Source organism: Neovison vison, chromosome 4 (assembly GCF_020171115.1).
Source record: "Neovison vison isolate M4711 chromosome 4, ASM_NN_V1, whole genome shotgun sequence".
NCBI classification, from domain to species: Eukaryota; Metazoa; Chordata; class Mammalia; order Carnivora; family Mustelidae; genus Neogale; species Neogale vison.
Window position 1 is genome coordinate 159890035 of NC_058094.1, and position 22982 is coordinate 159913016.

Sequence of the window (22982 nt, forward strand, 5' to 3'; positions counted from 1 at the left end):
ACCCACAGTGAAATCTGGGACTGCCCTATTTCTCCCCTGCCCTGAAGAGTCATCCAATCAGACATCAACTTCCAACACCCTTTTTTGTTCATTATCAGGACATAGGATTGACTCATTCTACCCCATTTATCATCCTAGGTCTGTCCTTTAGTGCCTTCAGTGTGTGCCTCTGCATTAGCTCTGATACAGACTTCCTCTCTAACCCTTCCTTCTCTGCCATAACCCACCTGCAATGACCAGACATTCTTCTATAGCAGTGCCTTCACCATGATACTGCAATCAAAATCTTAGGCCTACAAGATGAAGGTCCGAAATCCTGAGTCTAAAATTTGAGGTCCTCCCTCATCTAACATAACATAAATCTCTCCTCTTGGACTCCCACCATGAACCACCTGAAGCAAACCAAGGGTGGGCCTGCTCCCTGCCTTTGTTCATCCTGCAGGTGTGACTTTCTGCTGGGGTAAGCACCAGAGACTGACTTGACCAATACCTGGATTACAAACGGGTGAGGCAAGGATGTAGCCAAATTTCCTCTGGATGGATTTGAAAGTGTGAACTTTTGTATCCCGGTGAAAATTTACTCATCAAGCATCTCATACCAACAAGGTGTGAGACTCCAGGAGGGATATAAAGATCTGCTAATCTATGACCTTCAGGAGCATAATCAAACCAGTTATATGAAGTATGTATAAATAAGTCGTGGAAAATATTAAGACTTCTTATTGATCAATGGGTATGGAGTTTCAGTTTTGCAAGATGGAAACATTTTGGAGATTGGTTGTACAATACTGTGAAAGTACTTAACACTACTGAGCTGTACACTTAAAAGTAGTTAAGACGGTAAATTTTGTTATGTGTATTTTATCACAATTAAAATAATTTTCTTAGTAGTTCCAGACAATCAGGGGAGGTGGTTGCTGAGATAAGCCCACAAATAGAGGTGGGACAGGGACAATTAACTGTTAATTCTCTCTAACCCCTACTACATGGCTGCTATTATTCTCTCTAGTCTGACCCTGGGACTTAGGGAAAAGGTAGAACTCTTTAGTTTATCTCACTCTTGAAAAAAAAAAAAAGTCATATGTCATAATATTCAAGAATGTCCACAGAATGTCCAAGAAAAGAGAAGGGGTAAATACAGATTTCTGTAATCAAATTTATTCATGTACAGAGATGTCGTTTACAGCTTTAAAGACGGCCTGGTAAATTTCAACAATGTTATGGACATCTTACAAATGTTTGTTAGTATGTAATTATGATACTCATCTCTTGAATTTATAAAAATCAGAAGTGTTCTCCAGAAAGTTTTGCAATGTGCCAATGGAACTAAAAATGTCACAGCTACAGCTACCATCTACTGAATGCTTGGTTTCATTTGACAAAAAAATAATTATTTAAAAATTTTTTTAAATAAAAGTTTTATAAATTGGTAACCTCCGTATGTCTCTGCCTGGCAACATGTCACAGGCATCCCTCCTTCCCTCTTTTTAGCATGAACTAGTCTTGGCCACATGACTACCGTCCCAGTCCAATCAGTTGCAAAATAAAAATGAAAAGGTTGATGATGTCCAAGTAGATGTTCAGGGCAGCAAAAACATACTCTTCAGGGTCCAGGTCAGAGTGATGGTGGCGCCCTCCCACCATGAGCTGTACATCCATCACCAAGTACTTAAAGAGAAGAAAGAAGGATTAGCTACCTAAATTGTACCTTTCTATCACATAAGAATCCTAAAATACCTGGAAAAAATATTTTAGCATCAGTAAATATAGTTCAGAAAGTCAATTTGTGATATATATGATCTTTTTACAGCCTCGACCATTCACTTTGTCCCCAGGTGTGTCTTCAGCCTACTACAGCAACTGTGCCATCCTCCTGATGCCAGTGGCACCAAATCTGTAAGCCTTCTTTTGCTTTCCAAATGCAGAAAACTTTGGGCCTTTAGCCAATGAGGTAGAGCAGGTAGAACGATTGGACACAGAGATAAACTACAAAATTCCTTGTATTTGTGATTTCCCCACATGTTCTTGCTGAAAAAAGAACAAAAATAAAGATTGTCCCTGACATTTAGATTCACACCCAGCAATAATTCTGAATTCTTGAAGCTTTGGATGATACCATTTTTCAAGCCCTGACTTTGGGATGGTTTTATGATGATGTTGGAATTTCCAAAACAGAAGTAAGGGAAGATGGAATTTGTAGATGGTTAAATATTTCCCAAAACAAATGTTTAGTTCAGCTACAGTAGGTAAAATTAGGAGCTCCTAAAACATCCATAGAAAAATCAGGCAGACCTCTTGGCCTTATGCTTGCTGCCAGGTGAGCAGCCCTGGGCAGCAGGAGTACATTGGAGGAGGAAAAGGGAACAACTGGCCCCTTACTTTTTTGTATACAGATTTTATTTTAGATACAGATCTTTGTATCCAGATCTAGTGTGGTGGGGCAGAGCCACAGAGCCCCACCAGACAGATCAATGCTGGCACTATAGAGAATACTTGGGGTTTTAAGGATGCTTTAAAATAATTCGTTTACAACAATAGTCCCATCAGTCAGATCCATCCCAAGTGACTGTGGTATCAGCTCTCTGTGGGCCCCAGTTGCCACTTAGACTGGGAAGGGAAGGAGGAAGGGAAAAAGAGAAGGAGGAAAGGGCACCTCCTGATATGAGCTTTATGCCAGTTCAATACAGACTTCATCCCACGTAAAGTGTGACCAACCCAGTGGAGGCAGGAGAGATTAACTGAGCCTCCAAGAAGGGAAGATCATATTGTGGCGAATGGCAGAGAAGGAAGTCCAACTCAAGGCTGGATGCCAAAACAGGTGCTGCACCTGGACACTGAATCCCTTCTCCTCACTGCTCCCCCCACCCCATGACTGATTCTAGCAACTTTGGGGGGCGGGAAATAAGCTAGGTGACCAGTCATTCCAGTTTGTCCAGGACTTTAGTGTGTCCTTAGTAACCCTCAGTGCTAGACAAATCAGGGCAGTTGGTCACCCTAGAAAACGGGCTGCCCAGGAGCTGAGCTTCCAGCCTTCATTTATTACCCTGGCAACCTGACTTCTGTGGAGAAGCACTTTTCTCTCTTCCTCTCCTCTGAACTCCTGACTTTGTCTTATTCCCTCTTATTAGAGGGTAGACAACTTCTAATCGTTTCACAGACACGACTTGGTGGTTAGGAGTACACCTCCCACGTGAACCATTTTTGAAGGCAGACAGAAAAAGTGAGAGAGTAAGATGAGTTGGGATTCAGACCTCCAGGAACATTTGGGGTTAACACCCTACCTCACCCCTACAGCTCTCGTGGTTAACCATCCTGTCCCTACCCCCCTGAAAAAATTTCAGTTTCTCTCTCCCCTTATTTGTTTAGTGTTGGGTGGGCCTGAGCCTACAAGACTATTTGTTCTGCCTCCAGACTGGGACGAGAAACACCAATGTGCTTTTGCCTGGAAACAAACTATACCTGAAACAGGACACAAGAGAGTAACAGCAGGCATCTCTATGCAAAGGATGAGAGCATATGAGTGAAGGTAAACAAGCACAAGTCAGTTCCCTTCATATCAGCAGAGGGAGTAAGAAAACTGAAATGTACATACGTAACCTTAGCCTCCTGGTCTAAATTTTTCTGACATTTGAAAATAGATAGGACATAATTCTAACAAAAAAGAACATAATGTAACAAAATGTGAATATTTTTAAGCTGGGTGATAATGTGTGGAGTTCATTACTCCATTCTCTCTACTTCTGGGTATGTTTGGAAATGCCAAAAATAAAAAATTAAAGAGAAACCCTAAAATATGTGACATGATAAAAGCATAAAATGGAATACCATGCAGCCTTTTAAAGAGAATGAACTCAATCCATGTCTGCCAAGATATGGAGACCATTATTTTTAAGTGAAAAAGCCAAGACAGGACATTCTGAGTTTTTAGGGCCAGTCAAATTTAGCAGTAGGGAGGTTGTATACCAACTTTAGTGACATTAATACTAATAAGTTCTGAGAACCCACTACCATCCGATCAGTCAAGACAGAACATTCTATAAAGTATGACCATTAAAAAAAAAGATAAGTATGTGTGAATGGCCAACACAATACTGAAGAAGAACAGAGTTGGAGGACTGATGCTACCTGACTCCTACCTGAAGCTACCTGTAGCTTAAGACTTACTATGAAGCTACAGTAAGGTAAACAGTGTGGTACTGGCAAAAGAAGAGACAAATAGATCAATGGAACAAACTGGAGAGCTCAGAAATAGATCCACATGAATATAAGCAACTGATCTTTGACAAAGGAACAAAGGCAAGACAATGGAGCAGCACAGACTCTCCAACCAGTGGTGTTAGAACAAGTGGACATCCAGATGCAAAAACACAAATCTAGACAAAGACTTTACACCTTTCACAAAAATCAACTCAAAATGGATCTCTGACCCAAATGTAGAACACAAAACTCTAAAACTCCTAAGAAGATGACACAGGAGAAAACCTAGATGAGTTGGGTGTGGTAATGGCTTTTTATTTTTTTTTTTTAAGATTTTATTTATTTATTTGAGAGAGAGAGAGACAGTGAGAGAGAGCACGAGTGAGGAGAAGGTCAGAGAGTGAAGCAGACTCCCCATGGAGCTGGGAGCCTGATGCGGGACTCGATCCCGGGACTCCAGGATCACGCCCTGAGCCGAAGGCAGTCGTCCAACCAACTGAGCCACCCAGGCGTCCCGTAATGGCTTTTTAGATATGACCCCAAAGGTACAATCCATGAAAGAAATAATGCTTAAGCTAGAGTTCATTAAAATTCAAAACTCCTATTCTGTGAAAGTCAATGTCATGAGAATGAGAGAACAAGACATCGAGGGGAGAAAAATACTTGTAAAAGACACATCTGATAAAAGACTGTTATCTGAAATATTAAAAAAAAAAAAACTCTTAAGACTCAACAATAAGAAAACAATCTGATTTTAAAATGGACCAAAGATCCTAAGAGACACCTCACCTAAGAAGGTATACTGGTGGAAAATAAACACACTAGTAGAAACTCTGCCTCATATGTTATAAGGGAAATGCAAATTAAGACAACAGTAAGATACCACTCTTAAAATGGCCAAATTCTGGAACACTTATGATATCAAATGCTGCTGAGGATATAGAACAACAAATTCTCAGTCATTGCAGTGGGAATGCAAAACGGTACAACTACTGTAGAAGACAGTTTGACAGTTTCTTATAAAACTAAACATACTCAGGGGCCCCTGGGTGGTTCAGTGCGTTAAAGCCTCTGCCTTCGGTTCAGATCATGATCTTAGGGTCCTGGAATCAAGTCCCGCATCGGGCTCTCTACTCAGCAGGGAGCCTGCTTTCTCCCCCCTCTCTCTGCCTGCCTCTCTGCCTACTTGAGATCTCTGTCTGTCAAATAAATAAATAAAATCTTAAAAAAAGAAAAAAACTAAACATACTTTTACTCTCCGATCAGGAATCATGCTCCTTGGTATGACTCAACTACCCAAAGGCGTAGAAAACTCACAAAAACCTGCACACAGGTGTTTGTAGCAGCTTTATCCAAAATTGCCAAACCACGGGAGCAAACAGGATGCCCTTCAGTAGGTGGATGGAACCATAAACCGCAGCACCATAGACAACAGAATGTTACTCGGCACTAAGAAGATATGAACTGTCAGGCCACAAAGGCACGTGGAAAACTTAAGGGCACATCACTAAGCAAAAGAAGCTGTTCTGAAAAGGCTGCAAACTGAATGACTTCCACTATATGACATTACGGAAAAGGCAAAATTTAGAAACAGGAAAAAAATCAGTGGTTACCTCGGGATAGAGGCAGGGAAGGGATCAAAAGGTGGAACACAAGGGATTTTGAGAGCAGTAAAAAATACTCTGTATGAGGTGGCAATGACAGAATGTGTCAGTATATATTTATCTAATCCCACGGAGTGTACCACACCAGGAGTGAAATCTGGTGTAAACTCTAGGTGATTGTGATGTGCCCAGGTTGTTTCGTCAGTGAAACAGATGTACCAGTCTGGTGGGGGATGTGGATCATGAGGGAGGCCATGTGTGTGGGGGCAGGGAGGATACAGGAAATATCTGTACCTTCCTCTCTGTCGTGCTGTGAATTTAAAAGTGCTCTAAAAATTGTCTTTATAAAGAAAAAGAAGAAGGAAAAGGAGGGAAAGGAGGAGGGGGAGGGTGAAGTCTCCCGGAGGGCTTTCCGGTCAACTCCTGACTCCACTAGACTCTGGGGCTAGCACAGGCTTAGGGGCACTGTCGATGCAGAAACCACATGCTTTGTCAAAGTGAGGGAGAAATGGACTTACAAGTGAGAAGATTATAGTTCCAAGGCCAGCATATAACAGATGCAGCCACTGCAAAGAGAAGAAACAATCGTACATTAAGAACAAGATTCGGAATAATGAAAGGACTCACCTGGGCCATTGATGTTAGATAAGGACTCAATATTAAGGAAAGTCAAATCCGTGGGGAAATTCTTTTTTTTTTTTTTTTTAACATCATGGTCCACAGCATCCACTCCATTCCTTGCAGCAAACAAATGAAAAGCACCCTTGCCAAATCAGTTTTATCAAGTGTTAGACGTCTCAGGCGTGGTAGGGCAAATTGAACATTCTGGATGTGTTTTACTTTTTGCCATCTCATAACCCTTCTATAGCATCTGCACCTATACTCAGCTCTTGGAACAAGGTCACTCTGAAAATAGTGCCCCTCAAGTACCCTCACTAGAGCTAAGTGACAAGAGGTAGAAGACATCAGCTCCAAAAGCAGTGACTCTGTAGACTGACCAGAAACCTTATATGTGACTGGGATCAAACAGATGCACCAGGCCAGTCAGAAATTCTCAGAGTCTGTTTTATCATCAGCTGTGCTGGAGCTGTTACTCTACAGAGTCGGCCAGTCAACTCAGACCAAGAGAGAGAGAGGGGGGAACATTTCCATTTCTATGAATCCTGTCACTGCTTCCTACATAGAAATTCCATGAATATCCCCTGTGTCTTTTCTTCAAGCTAGTCTGTTCCGTGGAACCCAAATAGCCCTGATCAGAATAGAATGATCTGAATGCCAAAGAGGTTGGCTCTCTATGGGGAGAGGATAAGGAGGTGGTGCATAACATGTAAGAAAAATAATGTCATTCACTCTTCAGGACAAGAAAGCTCATCCTAGGTAAATAGAGCATTCTGCAAACCAGGGAAGATTCTTGGTGAAGGGCATAAATCAGGAGTCAGTGACACAGTGTGGGAGGGGCAGTGTTTCTGGACTGAGCTAATAGTAAGAAAATACCTGATTATACTAGAGTCTGAAGAATTCAAAATTGCGCAAGTCAAACAAGCATGTATACTTACAACAAGGTTGGACAACAAGTGTCCATCAAAGTCTTTCATTTAAATGTATGTAAGATTATATAGTGTAGATATTTGTGAAAGGAAGTTTACAGTAGGAACTGGGATTCATCTATCTAGTAGAAAACAGAGTTCCTTAACTGCATCCAGATGATATTGTAAAGAGCTATGGAACCAACCTAATAAATATTTGGATTATTACTACCACCAATATCTGGGCTACCCACCACCCACCTTCCCTCTCCTTCACTTGGCACCTGATATGCTACTGGGGTCGACCAGGTCTTCCAGCCCCCGGCAACAACACAGCCCCTTTCCTCCCAGAGACATTTCTCCCAGTACAGTCTTCATCTGCTTCACCCCACTGGGCGTCTGCTTCTCAGAGGATCTAGGCCAACACAACCAGCATGTCACCCTACATTTCTAACAGTTCTCTGAAGTTCCCAAACGAGATCCCACTTACATATGATCGTATGAAGAGTAAGAGAATTCCGTAGATAAGAAGTACGAAGAGTGAAACGAACAGGATTCCGTTCAACATCGTGAAATCCCACTGAGGAAACATAGCACAAAAAACAACTCAGTTATCATCTGTAAGAAACTTCAGGATGTTTAGAGATGCATTTTATACCCATAGACAGACACTGACCCATTTGCTAATAATTTACCCAGAACATTTCTGGTAACCATGGAAATCCATTCATCCCTACCACGGGAAAATGCTACTTTAAGAAGTGTGTTGTTGACTGGAACATGCTTCAGGAGCGAATATGGAGGAAATCACAGGAGCCAAGGATATAAGAGGGTTCATTATACTATCCTATTTTTGTATTTGTATGAAACTTCCCCTACTAAAAAAGCTTCATTGAATAAATAGGATGTAAATTTGTATGTCTAGTATGATCATAATTATTCATACTTTCTCAAAAGTGTTGTGCACAGAATACAGTAATGGAATGAAATAGACCAATGTTAACTGGGCACCTTTTTCATGTTTCTATGCATACATTTAATAAAAATACACTATACTTTCAAAAATTATTGCTAATGCTTCTTTTGTTATTTTGAAATTCATTAATATGTTTTTTTGTTTCACCTTTTTAATAAATCAGGGACCAAATCAGCCTAGGAAAGATGAGGATTCCTTTTTTTTTTTTTTTAATATTTTATTTATTTATTTGACAGAGAGATCCCAAGTAGGCAGAAAGGCAGACAGAGAGAGAAGGGGGAAGCAGGCTCCCTGCTGAGTAGAGAGCCCGATGCGGGGCTTGATCCCAGGACCCCAAGATCATGACCTGGGCCGAAGGCAGAGGCCCAACCCACTGAGCCACCCAGGCATCCCTAGATGAGGTTTCTCTTAAAGGAAGGGGAATATCATCTTCTGACCTGAATAAAATTATGCAGCAAAAGAAGACCCTCAAATCTACGATATATATATATTTTTTTGTCAGAGTATTTTCCCACTTTCTCTGTTTCCCCCTCACTCCCTAGTCTTTGCACACCAAGAGAGTCATCGGAAGTATTAACTCTCCAAGCGAGGTTCCAAACCATCAGCGCTACCTTTGCAATGTGAATTTTCGGGCCCACGCCCCGGACTTTCTAAATATTTAATTTATTTATCAGAGAGGGAGAGAGAGCAAGCACAGGCAGACAGAATGGCAGGCAGAGGCAGAGGGAGAAGCAGGCTCCCCGCCGAGCAAGGAGCCCGATGTGGGGGACTCTATCCCAGGATGCTGGGATCATGACCTGAGCCGAAGGCAGCTGCTTAACCAACTGAGCCACCCAGGCGTCCCACGCCCCCGGACTTTCTGAAGCAGCCACTCCAGGGTGGAGCCCGAGGAACCTGTTTTCACAAGCCCTCCAGGTGATTCTGATGGCCGTTAAAAAAATGTTTGTCTACAGCTGTGCACTCAGTACTTGGGGCTCGTGGGTGTTTGAAGAATGGCTGAAGTGACGTGGATTTGAATTTTAGTTCAAAAAAAGGATGTAAAGCAGCTCAATATTTTCTAACGATTCCTGAAATGTTAATACCTTGCATATATTCGGTTAAATAAAATATAGGATTAAGATTAATTTCACCTGTTTTTGTTTTCTTTTTTTAACGTGGTAACTAGGAAAGTCAGACGCCAGAAGGCAGGGAGGCTGCGGAGGTGAGGCCCGCAGGACAGCCGTGAGCAGGAGGGAGGAGGGTAAGAGTGGGCCAGGCAGAGGAGCTCGCACCCACACACTCCCTTAGGAGAGGAACCGGTCCCGGTGATACATACTTTTGTCTGAAGAGCGAACAAAGTGAGCGATAACGTCACCAGAGCGGTTGCTGCTGTTGCCCATAAGATCTCCTCGGCATTGTAGAAACTGAAACCAGAGACTGTGATCACTGTCCACACACACGCAAGGAAAAGCACGCACGGAAAAGGAAACGTGTATCCAGGACTCACACTGATATGGCTCCGAGCAGCAGGCCTTGAAGAACTGTCTGAAAACAAAACGCATAGCAAATCAGAACCCCGGTTCCTGAGGCCCAGAAGCCAGAGGAGAGGGTTGAAGGTGCGGATGTTTCGGGCAGGGTGGAGGGAGCGTGTGGAAGCAGGGTAACCCTAGTGTGCAATGCTACAGGGAAAATGAATTGTTGGAAACAAACCGTGGAGCTAAGCATTTTCCTAACATTCCCCCAAGGCTGACAAGATTCTTTTATTGGCAAAAATTCTTAGAACGCAGGAGTATCTTTCAACGCATCTGGTGAATGAAAGATGTATTCAGTAGGAATACCGAAACCATAACAATGGCAGGTTTTTCTGTAGACCATATTCTCAGTAATCCAATGGGGCCGACTGCACAGCATCTTAATTTATCAAAGCAAGAGATGCTATTTCTACTGATGCTTCACCAACAGCCTGGGCACCGACATTTCCTCCAGTGCTTGGGTGAGAATTAAAAACTCCAGACCTCAGGTGAGGGACGAGGATGGAGGCCTTTCCGGCCCCGGAGATGGGGCTCAAGGGCAGTTCTCCGCAGAGCGTGGAGCTGCCAATCCCAGGCTCAGAAGCCAGCTGCACCCGGGCTGAACGAAGCAAGAACGTGCCCAGGGTCTGACCGCAGCCTGGGCCGGGGCCATGGGCAAGAGAGGAGAGAGGCGGTCAAGCCAGAGGATGAGACCAACCAAGGCAACAAGGATGCACCCAGGTGCACAGCCAGGCTCCAGCATGGCGGACGGGTGGAGGAGACAACAGTGAACAGTGGCTGAAGGACGACATTCCCCAGCTGGTAGGGCGGCTCCACCAGAGACAAGTCCAGAGCCTTGGCTGACCCTCTGGTCCATGGCAGGCGCCAAGAAGGTATCCTTTAGTCCCCGGGAGTGAAAATGAAGATGCATCCTAACTGTGGTGCGGGGACTGCTAGAGCAGCTTTGAACTTCTCCAGGTGGCCCACGTCATCCAGTTTAGGAGACGAGAACTAGACCATCCCCTGAGTTCTGGATTGTATCTCTGCTTTTTCCAAACCCAGTGAGTAGCTGCCTGATTCTCTACTTTGTGGTCAATTTACCAGAGCCGTCTTTCTTTCCAGTATAGGTTTAAAAAGCTGTGTCTGTTCCATGTACGCATGATATTTTAATAATGTGCTTGCTTCCAACCTTCCTCTTAAGATTTTCTTCTTCTACTTGCTCTGTTGCTGCATGTTTCTGCATCTTCTGCAGCGCATAAGTGTGTGAGAGACCGACAGAGACAGGAGAGGATGGTGGGAGGAAGATGGGGGTTAGAGAGGGAGAGGGAGTGGGAATGGTATAAAGCGGAAAACCCCCCTTCAGTTTTCTCAAGGGGAGAATGAGAGGTCAAACTCTCCCAATGACTTCAAGAGCACAGAACGTGGGCTCGAGGGGGTGTAAATGCTACGGGACAAAAGCGGTCTTCAGTGTGTGTGTTTTCATTTTCCCCTCAACTCCTTTTCTGAAATGGTTTTCTCCATATATTTCCTAACACTCACTCAAAACAAAAAATTGAGAAGGTATAACTAATTATTTGCCCCTCTACAATATTCTCTTAAGCTGTTACCTGCTTTGAGATACACAACAAAACCTCAGAGAAGAGAGCTTCCTTTGAGACCAATACCTTGGATCTCTTCTTGTAATAATTTACATTTTTTTCTTGGAAAATTTTAAAATAAAAAAATCGTAAGTTTTTGGAAAAGTACCTCCTTTCCTCATCCTATTCCCTCTGCTCCAGGATTCCCAATATCTTTCTATGTCTGGCTTTTAGCCCCCACTCCTTCCTGAGTGTGATCTGGGCAGGAACTGGGAGACCTCACCTGCTCCCCTGAGCAACGAACAGAGTATCCAGGCCAGGTAAAGGCCTTTCAGTGCTCTGACAGCCAAGGATATGCCCACATGTAGGCATCAGAGAGCTCATCTTCTCCAGCCTCGGGTGGAGGCTAGGCTTCCCAATATATAAATCACGCTGGACACTGCACTATAGGGATGCTGAAAATCTCGCCATTGGCATGTGTCCTTCCTCTCTTTGACCACCAGGCACAGACCCAAATCTAGGCTCATCACACTCAAGTGCAATAGGATGATGAATTTTTTTAAATTTTTTTAAAAAAGATTTTATTTATTTATTTGACAGAGAGATCACAAGTAGGCAGAAGACAGGCAGAGAGAAAGGGGGAAGCATGCTTCCTGCTGACTGCTGAGCAGAGAGCCCGATGCGGGGCTCGATCCCAGGATCCTGAGACCATGACCTGAGCTGAAGGCAGAGGCTTAACCCACTGAGCCACCCAGCTGCCCTTTTAAAAAAATTTTTAATTGAAGTATTATTGACATAAAATATTGTATTTGCTTCAGATATACAACATAGTGATTTGACAATTATATGCCCCACAAAATGCTCACCACAATTAGTATCATCTGTCATCGTACAAAGTTATTGCAACATGATTGACTATTTTCCCCGTGTTGTACTTTTCATCCCTGTGACTGACTTATAACTGGAAGTTGGTACCTACTAAACTCCGTCACCTGGGTTTTCTGGCACCCATCCCTCTCCTCTCACAACCCCCGGTTTGTTCTCTGTATTTATGAGTCTGTTTTTGTTTTGTTTCTTTGTTTTGGTTTGTTTTCTGGATTCCGCATATAAATGAGATCATACGGTATTTGTCTTTCTCTGTCTGACTTATTTCACTTTGCAGTTAACCTCTAGGTCCATCCGTGTTGTCAAAATTGGCAAGATTTCATTCTTTTTATGGCTGAATAATTCTCCATCGTGTATAAGTACCATCTCTTCTTCATTGATTCATCTGTCAGTGGATGGTTAGGTTGCTTCTATATCGTGGCTATTGTAAATAATGCTGCAATAAACATAGGGGTGCACATATCTTTTTCAATTTGTATTTTCATTATTTGGGTAAATACTCAGAAGTGGAATTACTGGATTGTATGGTATTTCTATTTTTTTTTAAAGATTTTATTTATTTATATGACAGACAGAGATCACCAGTAGGCAGAGAGGCAGGCAGAGAGCCTGATGCGGGGCTCGGTCCCAGGACCCTAAGATCATGACCTGAGCCGAAGGCAGAGGCTTTAACCCACTGAGCCACCCAGGCGCCCCTGGTATGTCTACTTTTAAACGTTTGGGGAAACTCTATCCTGTTTTCCACAGCGGCTGCACCAATTTATATTCCCATCAACGGGGCAAGAGGCTTCCCTTTTCTCCACATCCTCTCCAACACTTACTATTTCTTGTCTCTCTGATAGTTAGTCAATTCTGACTTGTGTGAGGTGATATCTCATTGCATTTCCATAATGACTAGTGATGTCAAGCAGATCATCTCTTAGCCATTTGTATGTCTTCTTTGGAAGAATATCTATTCAGTTCCTCTGCATTTTTTTATTAGATTTTTTGGTGTTCATTTGTGTATCTAGATAAGTAGGAAGGTAGGTAGGTAGATAGATAGAATATACATATATATGATCTATATACACTATTAACTCTTTATCAGATATGTCATTTGCAAATATCTTCTCCTATTTAGCAGGTCACCTTTATGTTTTATTGACGTTTACTTCCCTGTGCAAGAGCATTTTAATTTGATATAGTCCCAAATGTTTATTTTTGGTTTTGTTTCCCTTGCCTGAGGAGACATATCCAAAAAATATTGCTAGGGACGATGTTCCTGAGTTTACTGCCTGTGTTCCTTTTAGGAGCTTTATGGTTTCAGGTCTCATATTTAGGTACTTAATCCACTTCGAGTTTATTTTTGTGTCTGCTGTAAGAAAGCAGTCCTGTTTCCATTTTTCTGCATGTGGCTGTCCAGTTTTCCCAGCACCATTTGTTGAAGAGACTGCCCTTTCCCATTGTACATTCTTGTCTTCTTTATTGAAGATCAATTGACCATATAGTTGTGGGGCTATTTCTGGGCTCTCTATTGTGTGCCATTGATCTACGTGTCTGTTTTGTGCCAGTACCATACTCTTTTGATTACTACAGCTTTGTAGTATATCTTAAAATCTGGGATTGTTACACCCCCAGCTTTGCTCCTCTTTCTCAAGACTGCTTTGGACTGCATAGGACTAAACATTTTGTATACCATCTAACCACTGACTTTATTTTCCTACCCTTATTTTTTCCCTTTCATCAGATTTCCCCACCAATTTATCTTATCTTCTTATATTGTAGGTATTTTTATAAGCTACCTCAAATCCAATAGGGAATCAGATGAAGAATTAATCACAATGGGAGGGTGTGAGATCCTGGAATCCTTATGAGCAGCAGGAAAGGAACTGGTGGCAAGAGCAAGAGCCACACGTTTTCTGTCGCCCAGAGCAGCACTGATCCACACAGAAAGGACCCACGTGGTGAGGCCTTGTGAGTAGAAGCCCCAGGGGAGGCCCTGTGAACCAGCAACCACACCATGCCTGAGTGAGGAGAGGAGAGCTAAGGACCTGGAACTCCCCAGTCCCCAGCCCTCCTGAACTGAGATGCACAGTGAGGAAACAGGGAGAAGCTGAGCTGAGCTGGGTTTCTGTGCCCAGTGAGACTCAAAACAGAAATAAGACACATTTTACAAAATAAGGAAAATTACACTTCTCACCCACGAGTTTGTGAGCCAAATGTAAAAACCTACTTTCCATAACAAAATGGGTTTGTGGCGGCTGGCGGATGGCCAGAAAGTTAGCTGTTCCTGAAATGCATCCCGGACTCTGAAAGGGCTCCCCTATGTGGCCTCTGGAGGCAGGTTTGCCGAGGGTCCCCCGATCCTCTCCCTCAGCAAAAAGGTGTGGGTACGGTCTCATAAGTAAGTCTGCGACTTTGTTATTACAATCAGAATCCAGCCAAGAGAACATCTCACAAATACTTTCTATCTGTATTATTCCACAAGAAGATTTTCCACAATAAAAGGCATGGAATTACTAATACGACAGAAATAGATTTCAGAGGCGAGCTACAAGTGCTAACAAAGTCTACTTACAAATAATCCCAGGAGAATGTAATTCGCAGGCACCTGTCGGCGGAGTTTCCCGCAGCAAGCAAGTACAATCAGTACAACAAAAAATGCCGGCCTGAGGATAATTTAAAGTCATGTGTTATTTGCTTCCAGTGATTATATCATATGATATAGGTAGATAAATAGAGATAGAGATATGTTACTATATATTATCATCTGATACTAAGTGTAAACAAAAATATATTCAGATGATTACCTTTGCTTTTTTTTTTAGCTTTTAAAACTAACTTTGCTCATTGCCAGCCAATTTTTAAATTTTTTAAAATTTTTTGAATTTTTAACATTTTTAAATTTTAAAATTTTTAAAATTTTTAAAATTTTTTAAAATTTTTTATTTTGAAATAATTATAAATTCACAGGAAGTTGCAAAAGACAGAGAGGTCCTGTGTATCCTTCACCCAGTTTCCCCCAATGGTTCCATCTTACATATTTATAGTATGATACCAACACCATTAATTTGACATTGGTGCAATGTGTGTGTAATGCTGTGTCACAGAACTATGACACAGATCTGTGTAGGTATGTGTAACCAGCACCACGGTCGAGATTTGAAACTATCCCATCACTAAAACATCAACAAGATCTCCCTCATGCCATCCCTTTCTGGTAACATGCACACACCCCCCCTAGCTCCTAGTAACCACTAATTTGCTTGTTTTTTTATCTCTATAATTTTGTCGTTTCCAGAATGTTATATCTTTTTTTTTTTAAGATTTTATTGATTTATTTGACAGAGAGAGATCACAAGTAGGCAGAGAGGCAGGCAGAGAGAGGGGGAAGCAGACTCCCCACTGAGCAGAGAGCCCTATGTGGGGCTCAATCCCAGGCAGCCAGGATCATGACCTGAGCCGAAGGCAGAGGCTTTAACCCACTGAGCCACCCAGGCACCCCCAGAATGTTATATCTTTACTTAACTTTTAATAAAGAACCTCAATCAGTAGTTGGTAGAAAAATCAATTTTTATGAAATCCAAGAATACTTACAAGATTGCATAGGTGAACCAAGCATTCATGAGCACCCAAGTTTTTAAACCTTTCCTGATTAAAAAAAAAATACAGTGTTAAACAATAAATTGTTTCTTTTTCTAATTAACATAATATTAAGTAGAAGTAAAACAATCTCATGACAAAGGGGTAAACCCTAAACGATTGACAATGACAAATGAGTGAAATAATCAAACCTAGAACTATAACTTGCTTTTTAAAATAGACTCACAAAAAGATAGTCATGTAAGTCAAATCTTATGAATGTAAATGTCCCAGGGACATTTTTATTTTCAAAAAAAACTGAGATCGCTATGCGTAGAAAGCGAAAAGAAAAAAAATCAACTTCTTATGTATTTGTTTTGTACATGGAGATTTTCATGAGCTAGGTTTAAGCAATAACAGCTCATAGTCCCCGAAATATTTTCTGCATGTAACAGTGTTCCAAGTCTCTGGGGCCTCCAAAATCTCACCTTTTTTCTTTTATCCAGTTTTTTTTTTTTTAAAGATTTTATTTATTTCTTTGTCAGAGAGAGAGGGAGAGCACACAAGCAGGGGAAGCAGCAGGCAGTTGGGCTCTCTCTCTGCTGGGCAGGGAGCCCAACTCGGGACTCAATCTCAGAACCCCAGGACCATCACCTGAGCTGAAGGCAGACACTTAACCGACTGAACACCCAGGTATCCCTTCTTTTATCCACTTTTGCCTGTGGAAATAGCTCAGGGAAAATAGAAAATAAAATAGACCCCAAATAAGAGTAAGACAAAAAGATCTTGGCTTAGGAAGCTGAAGCAAAACTGTAGAAATCTACAAATACCTCTAAGAGTTGCCTCAGAAACAACAAAGTGATAGAAATATCATATCCTATGGATGATTAAGAAAAAATAGATAACGTTTAATGATCAGAAATAAGTTGATTCAATAAAAATTAAGGTGAACAACTTAGTATTTAATTTACATCAGTAACAACAACTTACCAGAAAAGAAACACGCTGACAATTGCCCCAGTGACCACCAACTGAGCTGACAGGATCAGGAACACTTTTATAATGAAAGCTGAAGAGACAGAAACATTATTTTTATCATACCATATTCAAAAGTAAAAACAGAAATGTAATTATCTATTTATGATGCTTAACAAAAAGGATATTTCCTGTGACTTTTTAAGGTTGGGAAAAGGAGCACCAGTTAGAGTCAGCAAATTGAATAACCACAGAAATACAGCTCTGAACACTTTGTGGAAAATACTCCATTTGGATTGTTACAGGTGTTTTATTGGCGATCTGAGGGTTTACCCATGGAAGCCCCAAAATCTAAAAGACAAACAGGGATTAATTCCTTACTAGGCACACCCCATCCTCCTTAGGACCCAAAGTGACCTGAAAGTCTCTGGATGTTGCAGGCCATCGTGAGGGGTCCGGCTCCACCCGTGGACACAGGTACAGAAGGCAGTTAGCCCTCAGAGACGGATGCAGGCTGCGGGCCTTCTCAGAGCCTTCCCACCACTTCTCTCACCAGCCTGCCTGCCTGCAGCAATTCCCTTCCCCTCCCTTCACCTCGAGCAGAAACTAAATAAATGAGGAATTATAAGGAAGAACAAGGAGGTCACAGCAGTATGCCAAAGCCAAGTACAGAGGATGTTAGCGTCTCTTTTTGCTTCCTTCCCCCTGCACAGCTCTTCCTGGAGCCCTCCGAATACGGTGCTAAATATGATGACAGTGAGCTGTTTGGTAGCTTTGTCTCCATTTTAAAAGAGAAAAAAATTCTGCTTGGAGATGATTGACGGGATTGTCAGCTGTGTCCTTTGTCTGGGCGGTGTCAACGTATAGGAAGGGGGAAAACAAAGAAATAGGATTGAGCTGTCTTAATCACAATACCAGAATATATGTGCCCCAGTGTGGGCTGCCTATATTAAGAAATTCAGGTGGTCAACATTTATTGCTCATCTACTATGTATCAGAGACTGGGAGGGAAAAAATATTAAATGTGGCCCAGCCTTAAGACACAAGATTGTTAGAATAGAATCTACAGTTCAGAAATAATCCCTTATATTTATGGCCAATTATTTCTAACAAATGTGCTAGAACAATTCAAGGGAGAAAAAATAGTCTTCAACAAAAGGTGCTGGGACAAGCGAACATACACATACCAAAGGAATGAATTTGGACCCTTTCCTCATGTCATACACTAAAACTAGTAGTTTAAAATGGATCATAAATGTAAGCATAAAAAACAAAACTCTTAAAAAAAAAAAACTCTTAAAAAAAAAAAAAACTCTTGGGATACCTGGGTGACTCAGTCTGTTAAGTGTCCAACTCTTGGTCTCAGCTCAGGTCATGATCTCAGTGTCTTGAGATCAAGCCCCACATCGGGGCTCCGCACTCAGCACGGAGTCTGCTTCCCCCTCCCTCTGTCCTTTGGTCCCTCCCCTGCTTGTGCATTCTTTCTCTCTTTCTAAAATAAATAAATAAATAAATCTATCTCTTTCAAAAAGAAACAAAAGTCTTGGGAGAAAGCATAGACGTAAATCTTTGTGAGCAGAAATTAGGCAATGATTGCTTTAGATATGACACCTAAAGCACAAAGAAAGAAAGAAAGAAAGAAAACAGACAAATTGGATTTCATCAAAAGTAAAAGTTTTGTGCTTCAAATGATACCATCAAGAAAGTGAAAGTGAAAGAACTAGCAAACTGGGAGAAAATATTTGCCAATCATGTACCATGATATGGAACTTATACCTAGATTACATAAAGAACTCTTACAGTTAAAAAAACAGGGAGATAATTAAAAATGGACAGAGCTTGTATAGTGCCCCTGCCCTCTGACAGTGGGCTTGGCCGCATGACTTGTGTTGGCCAATGAGACATAAGCATGTGTGAAGCCAGGAAAGGCTTGACAAGCTGCTTGCACAACAGGGCTTGTCTACCTGGTATACTTTTCCTTGGGACCCAAGTCCCACATGATGAGAAACTCAAGTCATAAAGAGAAAGCCTACAACCAACACCAACTTCCAGCTGTGTCAGGAGTCATAATGGCCACTTCAGCCTCAGCTGCCATCTGATTACAACTGCATTAGAACCCCCAGTCAAGACCAGCCCAAGAACTGCCCAGCTGAACGCAGCCATCCACAGAATCGTGAGAGATAACAAAATGGTTGCTGTGTTTTGGGCAGAGGACTTGTATAGATATTTCTCCAAAGAAGATACTCAAACGGCCAATAAGTTTGTGAAAAGATGCTCAACATCATTAGTCATTAGGGAAATGTAAATCAAAACCACAAAGAGGTATCACCTCACATACACTAGAATGGCTACAAGAAGAAAGACAATAGCGAGTGTTGACAAGGACATCGAGAAACGGTCCCCCTTCATATGCTGGTGTGTAAAATAGTGCAGCCGCTATGTTTAACATTCCTCAGAATTACCATATAACCCAGTGAGTCCTAAGTAGCTACTACCCAAAAAAAAAAAAAAAATGAAGATGCATGTCTATACAAAAACTCAAATATGAATATGGATCACAGCATTATTCCTAATAACCAAAAAATAGAAACAGAGCAAATGTCTGTCAGCTGAAGAATAAATAAACAAAATATGTTCTAACAAGGCGTTGGAATACTATATGAGCATAAAGAAGGAATGAAGTTCAGAAACATACTACAATATGGGTGAACCTTGAAAACCTTATGCTAAGTAAAAGAAGGCAACCTCAAAAGGTCACATATCATAGGATTCCATTGATGTGAAATATCCAGAACACACAAACTCGTAGAGACAGAAAGTAGGTTAGTGGTTGTCAGAGGCCAAGGGGCAGGATGGGATGGGAATTGACTGCCAATGGGTATGAGTTTCTTTTTGTGGTGATGGTTGCACAACTCTGTAAATATACAAAGAATTGTTGAATTGTACCCTAAAAAAGGGTGAATTTTATGATCTGTAAATTGTATAAAGCTGCTTTAAACAGTGATAGCTCCCTAGCCCCATAGCTTTTCATCCATTACCCTGCTATACTTTCCCTTTGTTTCCATAGGACTTTCATTTTTTGGCATACCATATAATTTTTTTTAAGTGGGACAGGGCCCAGTCTCTGCTCTCCAGGAGAGACAAACCCAAATAACTAACTCCAATGGTGGTGAGTAGGTCTTCACCTGATTTCCTCATGTGTTAAATGACACTACAACGCCTCATGTACAGAGTTGTTGTAAGGACCAATGCAAAACTCTTCCTCTTACACAACGGCCGGTGCTGAAGGACTGGCACTGGGGGCAGAGGTGGCTCATGGCTCCATTTTCCCTGGCTTCCTCACCATCCAATCCCTATCTGGTTAAAAAGGACAATTAGCCTAACCAGAAAGCTACAGTTGGAGGTGGCTGTGAGATCCGGGCAGGGTCAACGGCGTACAAGTGGAAATTCTTGGGTATGGTTTCTAGGAAAGCCTCTGAAAAGAAGTCAGATTTGGCTTACTCTCAGGCATTTATCCATGAATGGTACCTCTTGGAGCTTTCGAGGCAGCAGACCAGGCTTGGCCTTTCTTTGCCTTTGCCTTTCCCTACCTGGAAATCTAGGGATCCAAAGGCATCTTTCCAGCCACAAGATGGGTGATGAGAGCCACAGAGACACAATGGGACTCAAAGCTCACAGTCCACCTTTAAGTTGTCCAAGCCCTAAGAAGGTCTAAGGAGGACACACTGGTCATGCCTTGAACTGCATATTTCATGGAAGGAAAAAGACATTTATTGAAGCCACAGTTCTCAAGGTTTCTACTGCTCACAGTTGAATGCATTTCCCATACAAAATTAATATCTAGGGGCATTGAATTAATGTGCTTTAAAACTAAAGCAAGTATCATAGCATCACCTCGTAGGGAGGTAAGAACATTCTATGGTCAGTGAGTAATTCATATTTCCTCAGGGAACCACACATTATTTTCCATAATACGTTTATTATGAATTTCTGAATACCCTGGACAACTTAGGGGCCATCTCCCACAGCAGCCCTGTATCATGTTTCATGGTAAAGCATAACTGGGAAAAACTAAAGGTCAAGTTAAACCTCCTAACAATCCACTCTGTGGAAGCATTTTGAGAGAACACTTGCTTTTCTCTTCCATAAAGGTAATTCTATGCTTACCTCTGCGGATCGATGCATTTGAGAATGGACTGGCTAAATTATTGCTCTCATCTGGGGTGGTCTCATCTGAAATTTGTACCACATAGACATCCTTTCGCTCTCTCGTCTTTGGATGTGGATTGCCGAGAGTTTTTTGTGGCTCAGAAGGTGCAGATGTGGAGGACTGACCAGACTTGATCTGGACGTTACTATCTGCTGCTTTCCGAACCAGATGATGATGACCTCCAGAACTAAAGTCTGTTGCTTCACTGGCCTCCAAGTCCATTTTCCTGGAGGGGGAGAATTGTTATTCAAGTCCTGTGCTCATAACTACTACAATCTTAGCATCCTCATAACTTTCAAATGATTTTTTGTTTTCTCTTCTTTTAATTAAAAAAATTATTTTTTATTTTTTAGTAGGCTCTACACCCAACATGGGGCTTGAACTCACAACTCTTAGATCAGGAGTCTCATGCTCTACCCACTGAGCCAGCCATGTACCCCTCAGATGATGTTTTCTTAATTGTAACTTCCTTAGCTCAGGACTTACCAAATCAGTACTTAACAAATATTTACTGGATAAATGATGACCAAATACTTTTAAGATGAGGCCTATAGAGTGAAATAACTTGCGTTTTATAATGAAATTAATATGTTTATAAATTCATCCACAAGGAGTTCCTAAGTTCCCTCTTATGTGCCAAGTGTAGAGCTACCCAAGTCACCTCCACCTTCAAAGTACTTATATTTTGGAAGAGAAAATAATAAAACAATCAGTGGTATAAAAATAAATAAGCAGGGTCAGGAATGATGGAAGATGATACAAGAGCCTCTCATAATGTCTGGAGGAACATGCAGGACATAGAAGAGGTGGTCACAAGCCTCCTGAGAAAGTCAAGTTTCAGCCAAGACTGGAAGATGAGTAGGAGGAGGAGGTGGGGAAAGGTTTTCTAAGGCAGGGGAGGCAGCCTGGACCAGAACCAGCTCTGGAAGAAACAGAGAGGGCAGGTTCCAGAGCAGAATGAGGTTAGACAGAGGGCCAGTTAGGGCAGGTCAGTGAGTGACTGGCAAGCAAATCCATCCTGCAGACCATGGCCACAGCAGGCAGAATGGATGGCCCTCCCTCCCCACCCAAAGATGTTCACACCCTAATCTCTGGGACTTGTGAATGTCACCTCACATGGCAAAGGGAACATTGCCGATGTGATGAGCTAAGGACTCTGAAGTGGGGATAAGATCCTGGGCTCTCTGGGTGGGCCACCTAAACCACAGGCGTCCTTATGATCATACTTATAAGAGGGAGGCAGGAGGATTGGAGTCACAGAAGGAGAGGTGACAACCGGAGCAGAGGTCAGAGTGATAGAGCTGCTGTCTCTAGTGATGGAGCCATGAGCCAAGAACGCAGGAGACCTCAGCAAGCTGGAAAAGACAAGGACATGTATTCTCCCCTAGCTCCTCCCAAACCGAATGTTGGCACTTTTAGGCCAGTGAGACTGATCTGGGACTTCTAACTTGCAGAACTGTAAGAGAATAGGTTTGTATTGTTTTAAGGCATTTGATTAGTAGTCGTTTGTGACAGCCATAGGTAACTAATACAATGGGGGAGTTACTGAAGTTTCTCCAGCAGAGGACCATGGAGATCTGACTAGAAAGACTGCACTAGGGTGCCTCAGTTGGTTAAGCAGCTGCCTTCGGGTCAGGTCATGATCCCAGGGGCCTGGGATCGAGTCCTGCCTCGGGGTCCCTGCTCTGCGGAGAGTCTGCTTCTCCCCCTCCCTCTACCTCTCCTTCTCTCTCTCTCTCTGTTTCTCATGAAAAAATAAATAAAATCTTAAAAAAGACTGTAATGGGCACAGTGTGGAGAAAGGACCAGAATAATCAAAGAGACCAGAAATCCAGATGAGAAGTTAAGGTGGCTCTGATACAGTGCTTTGGAACAGAGCACAGTTCTTAGAAAACCAGTACAAAATGAACCAAAAATGGCAAAGAAAAGCCTCCCATTAACTTCACAAAGACATGAAGACTCAGACAAGCCCCTGTTCCTG

General features: G+C 42.1%; 1 protein-coding gene across 1 annotated transcript; it reads right to left on the bottom strand.

Moving 5' to 3' along the window:
* Positions 1–1461: 1461 nt before the first annotated feature.
* Positions 1462–21223, bottom strand: LOC122904031 (protein lifeguard 1-like). The gene is made up of 9 exons (XM_044244525.1): positions 20959–21223; positions 16807–16885; positions 15832–15885; positions 14813–14903; positions 9790–9827; positions 9619–9706; positions 7818–7907; positions 6320–6367; positions 1462–1668 (listed from the first exon to the last, which is right to left on the bottom strand). Exons 1-9 carry the CDS (start codon positions 21221–21223, stop codon positions 1516–1518), a joined length of 906 nt encoding a protein of 301 aa, XP_044100460.1. The 3' UTR covers positions 1462–1515.
* Positions 21224–22982: the final 1759 nt, after the last annotated feature.

Bases quoted from the DNA above. Each gene is read 5' to 3' on its own strand.
- LOC122904031 (XM_044244525.1), bottom strand. From the start codon at position 21,223: ATGGACTTGGAGGCCAGTGAAGCAACAGACTTTAGTTCTGGAGGTCAT. The intron at 7,908-9,618 runs GTATGTATCACC...ATGTTTCCTCAG, and splicing joins TGTTCGCTCTTCAGACAAAA to TGGGATTTCACGATGTTGAA. The intron at 6,368-7,817 runs GTAAGTGGGATC...TTCTCTTTGCAG, and splicing joins TACTCTTCATACGATCATAT to TGGCTGCATCTGTTATATGC.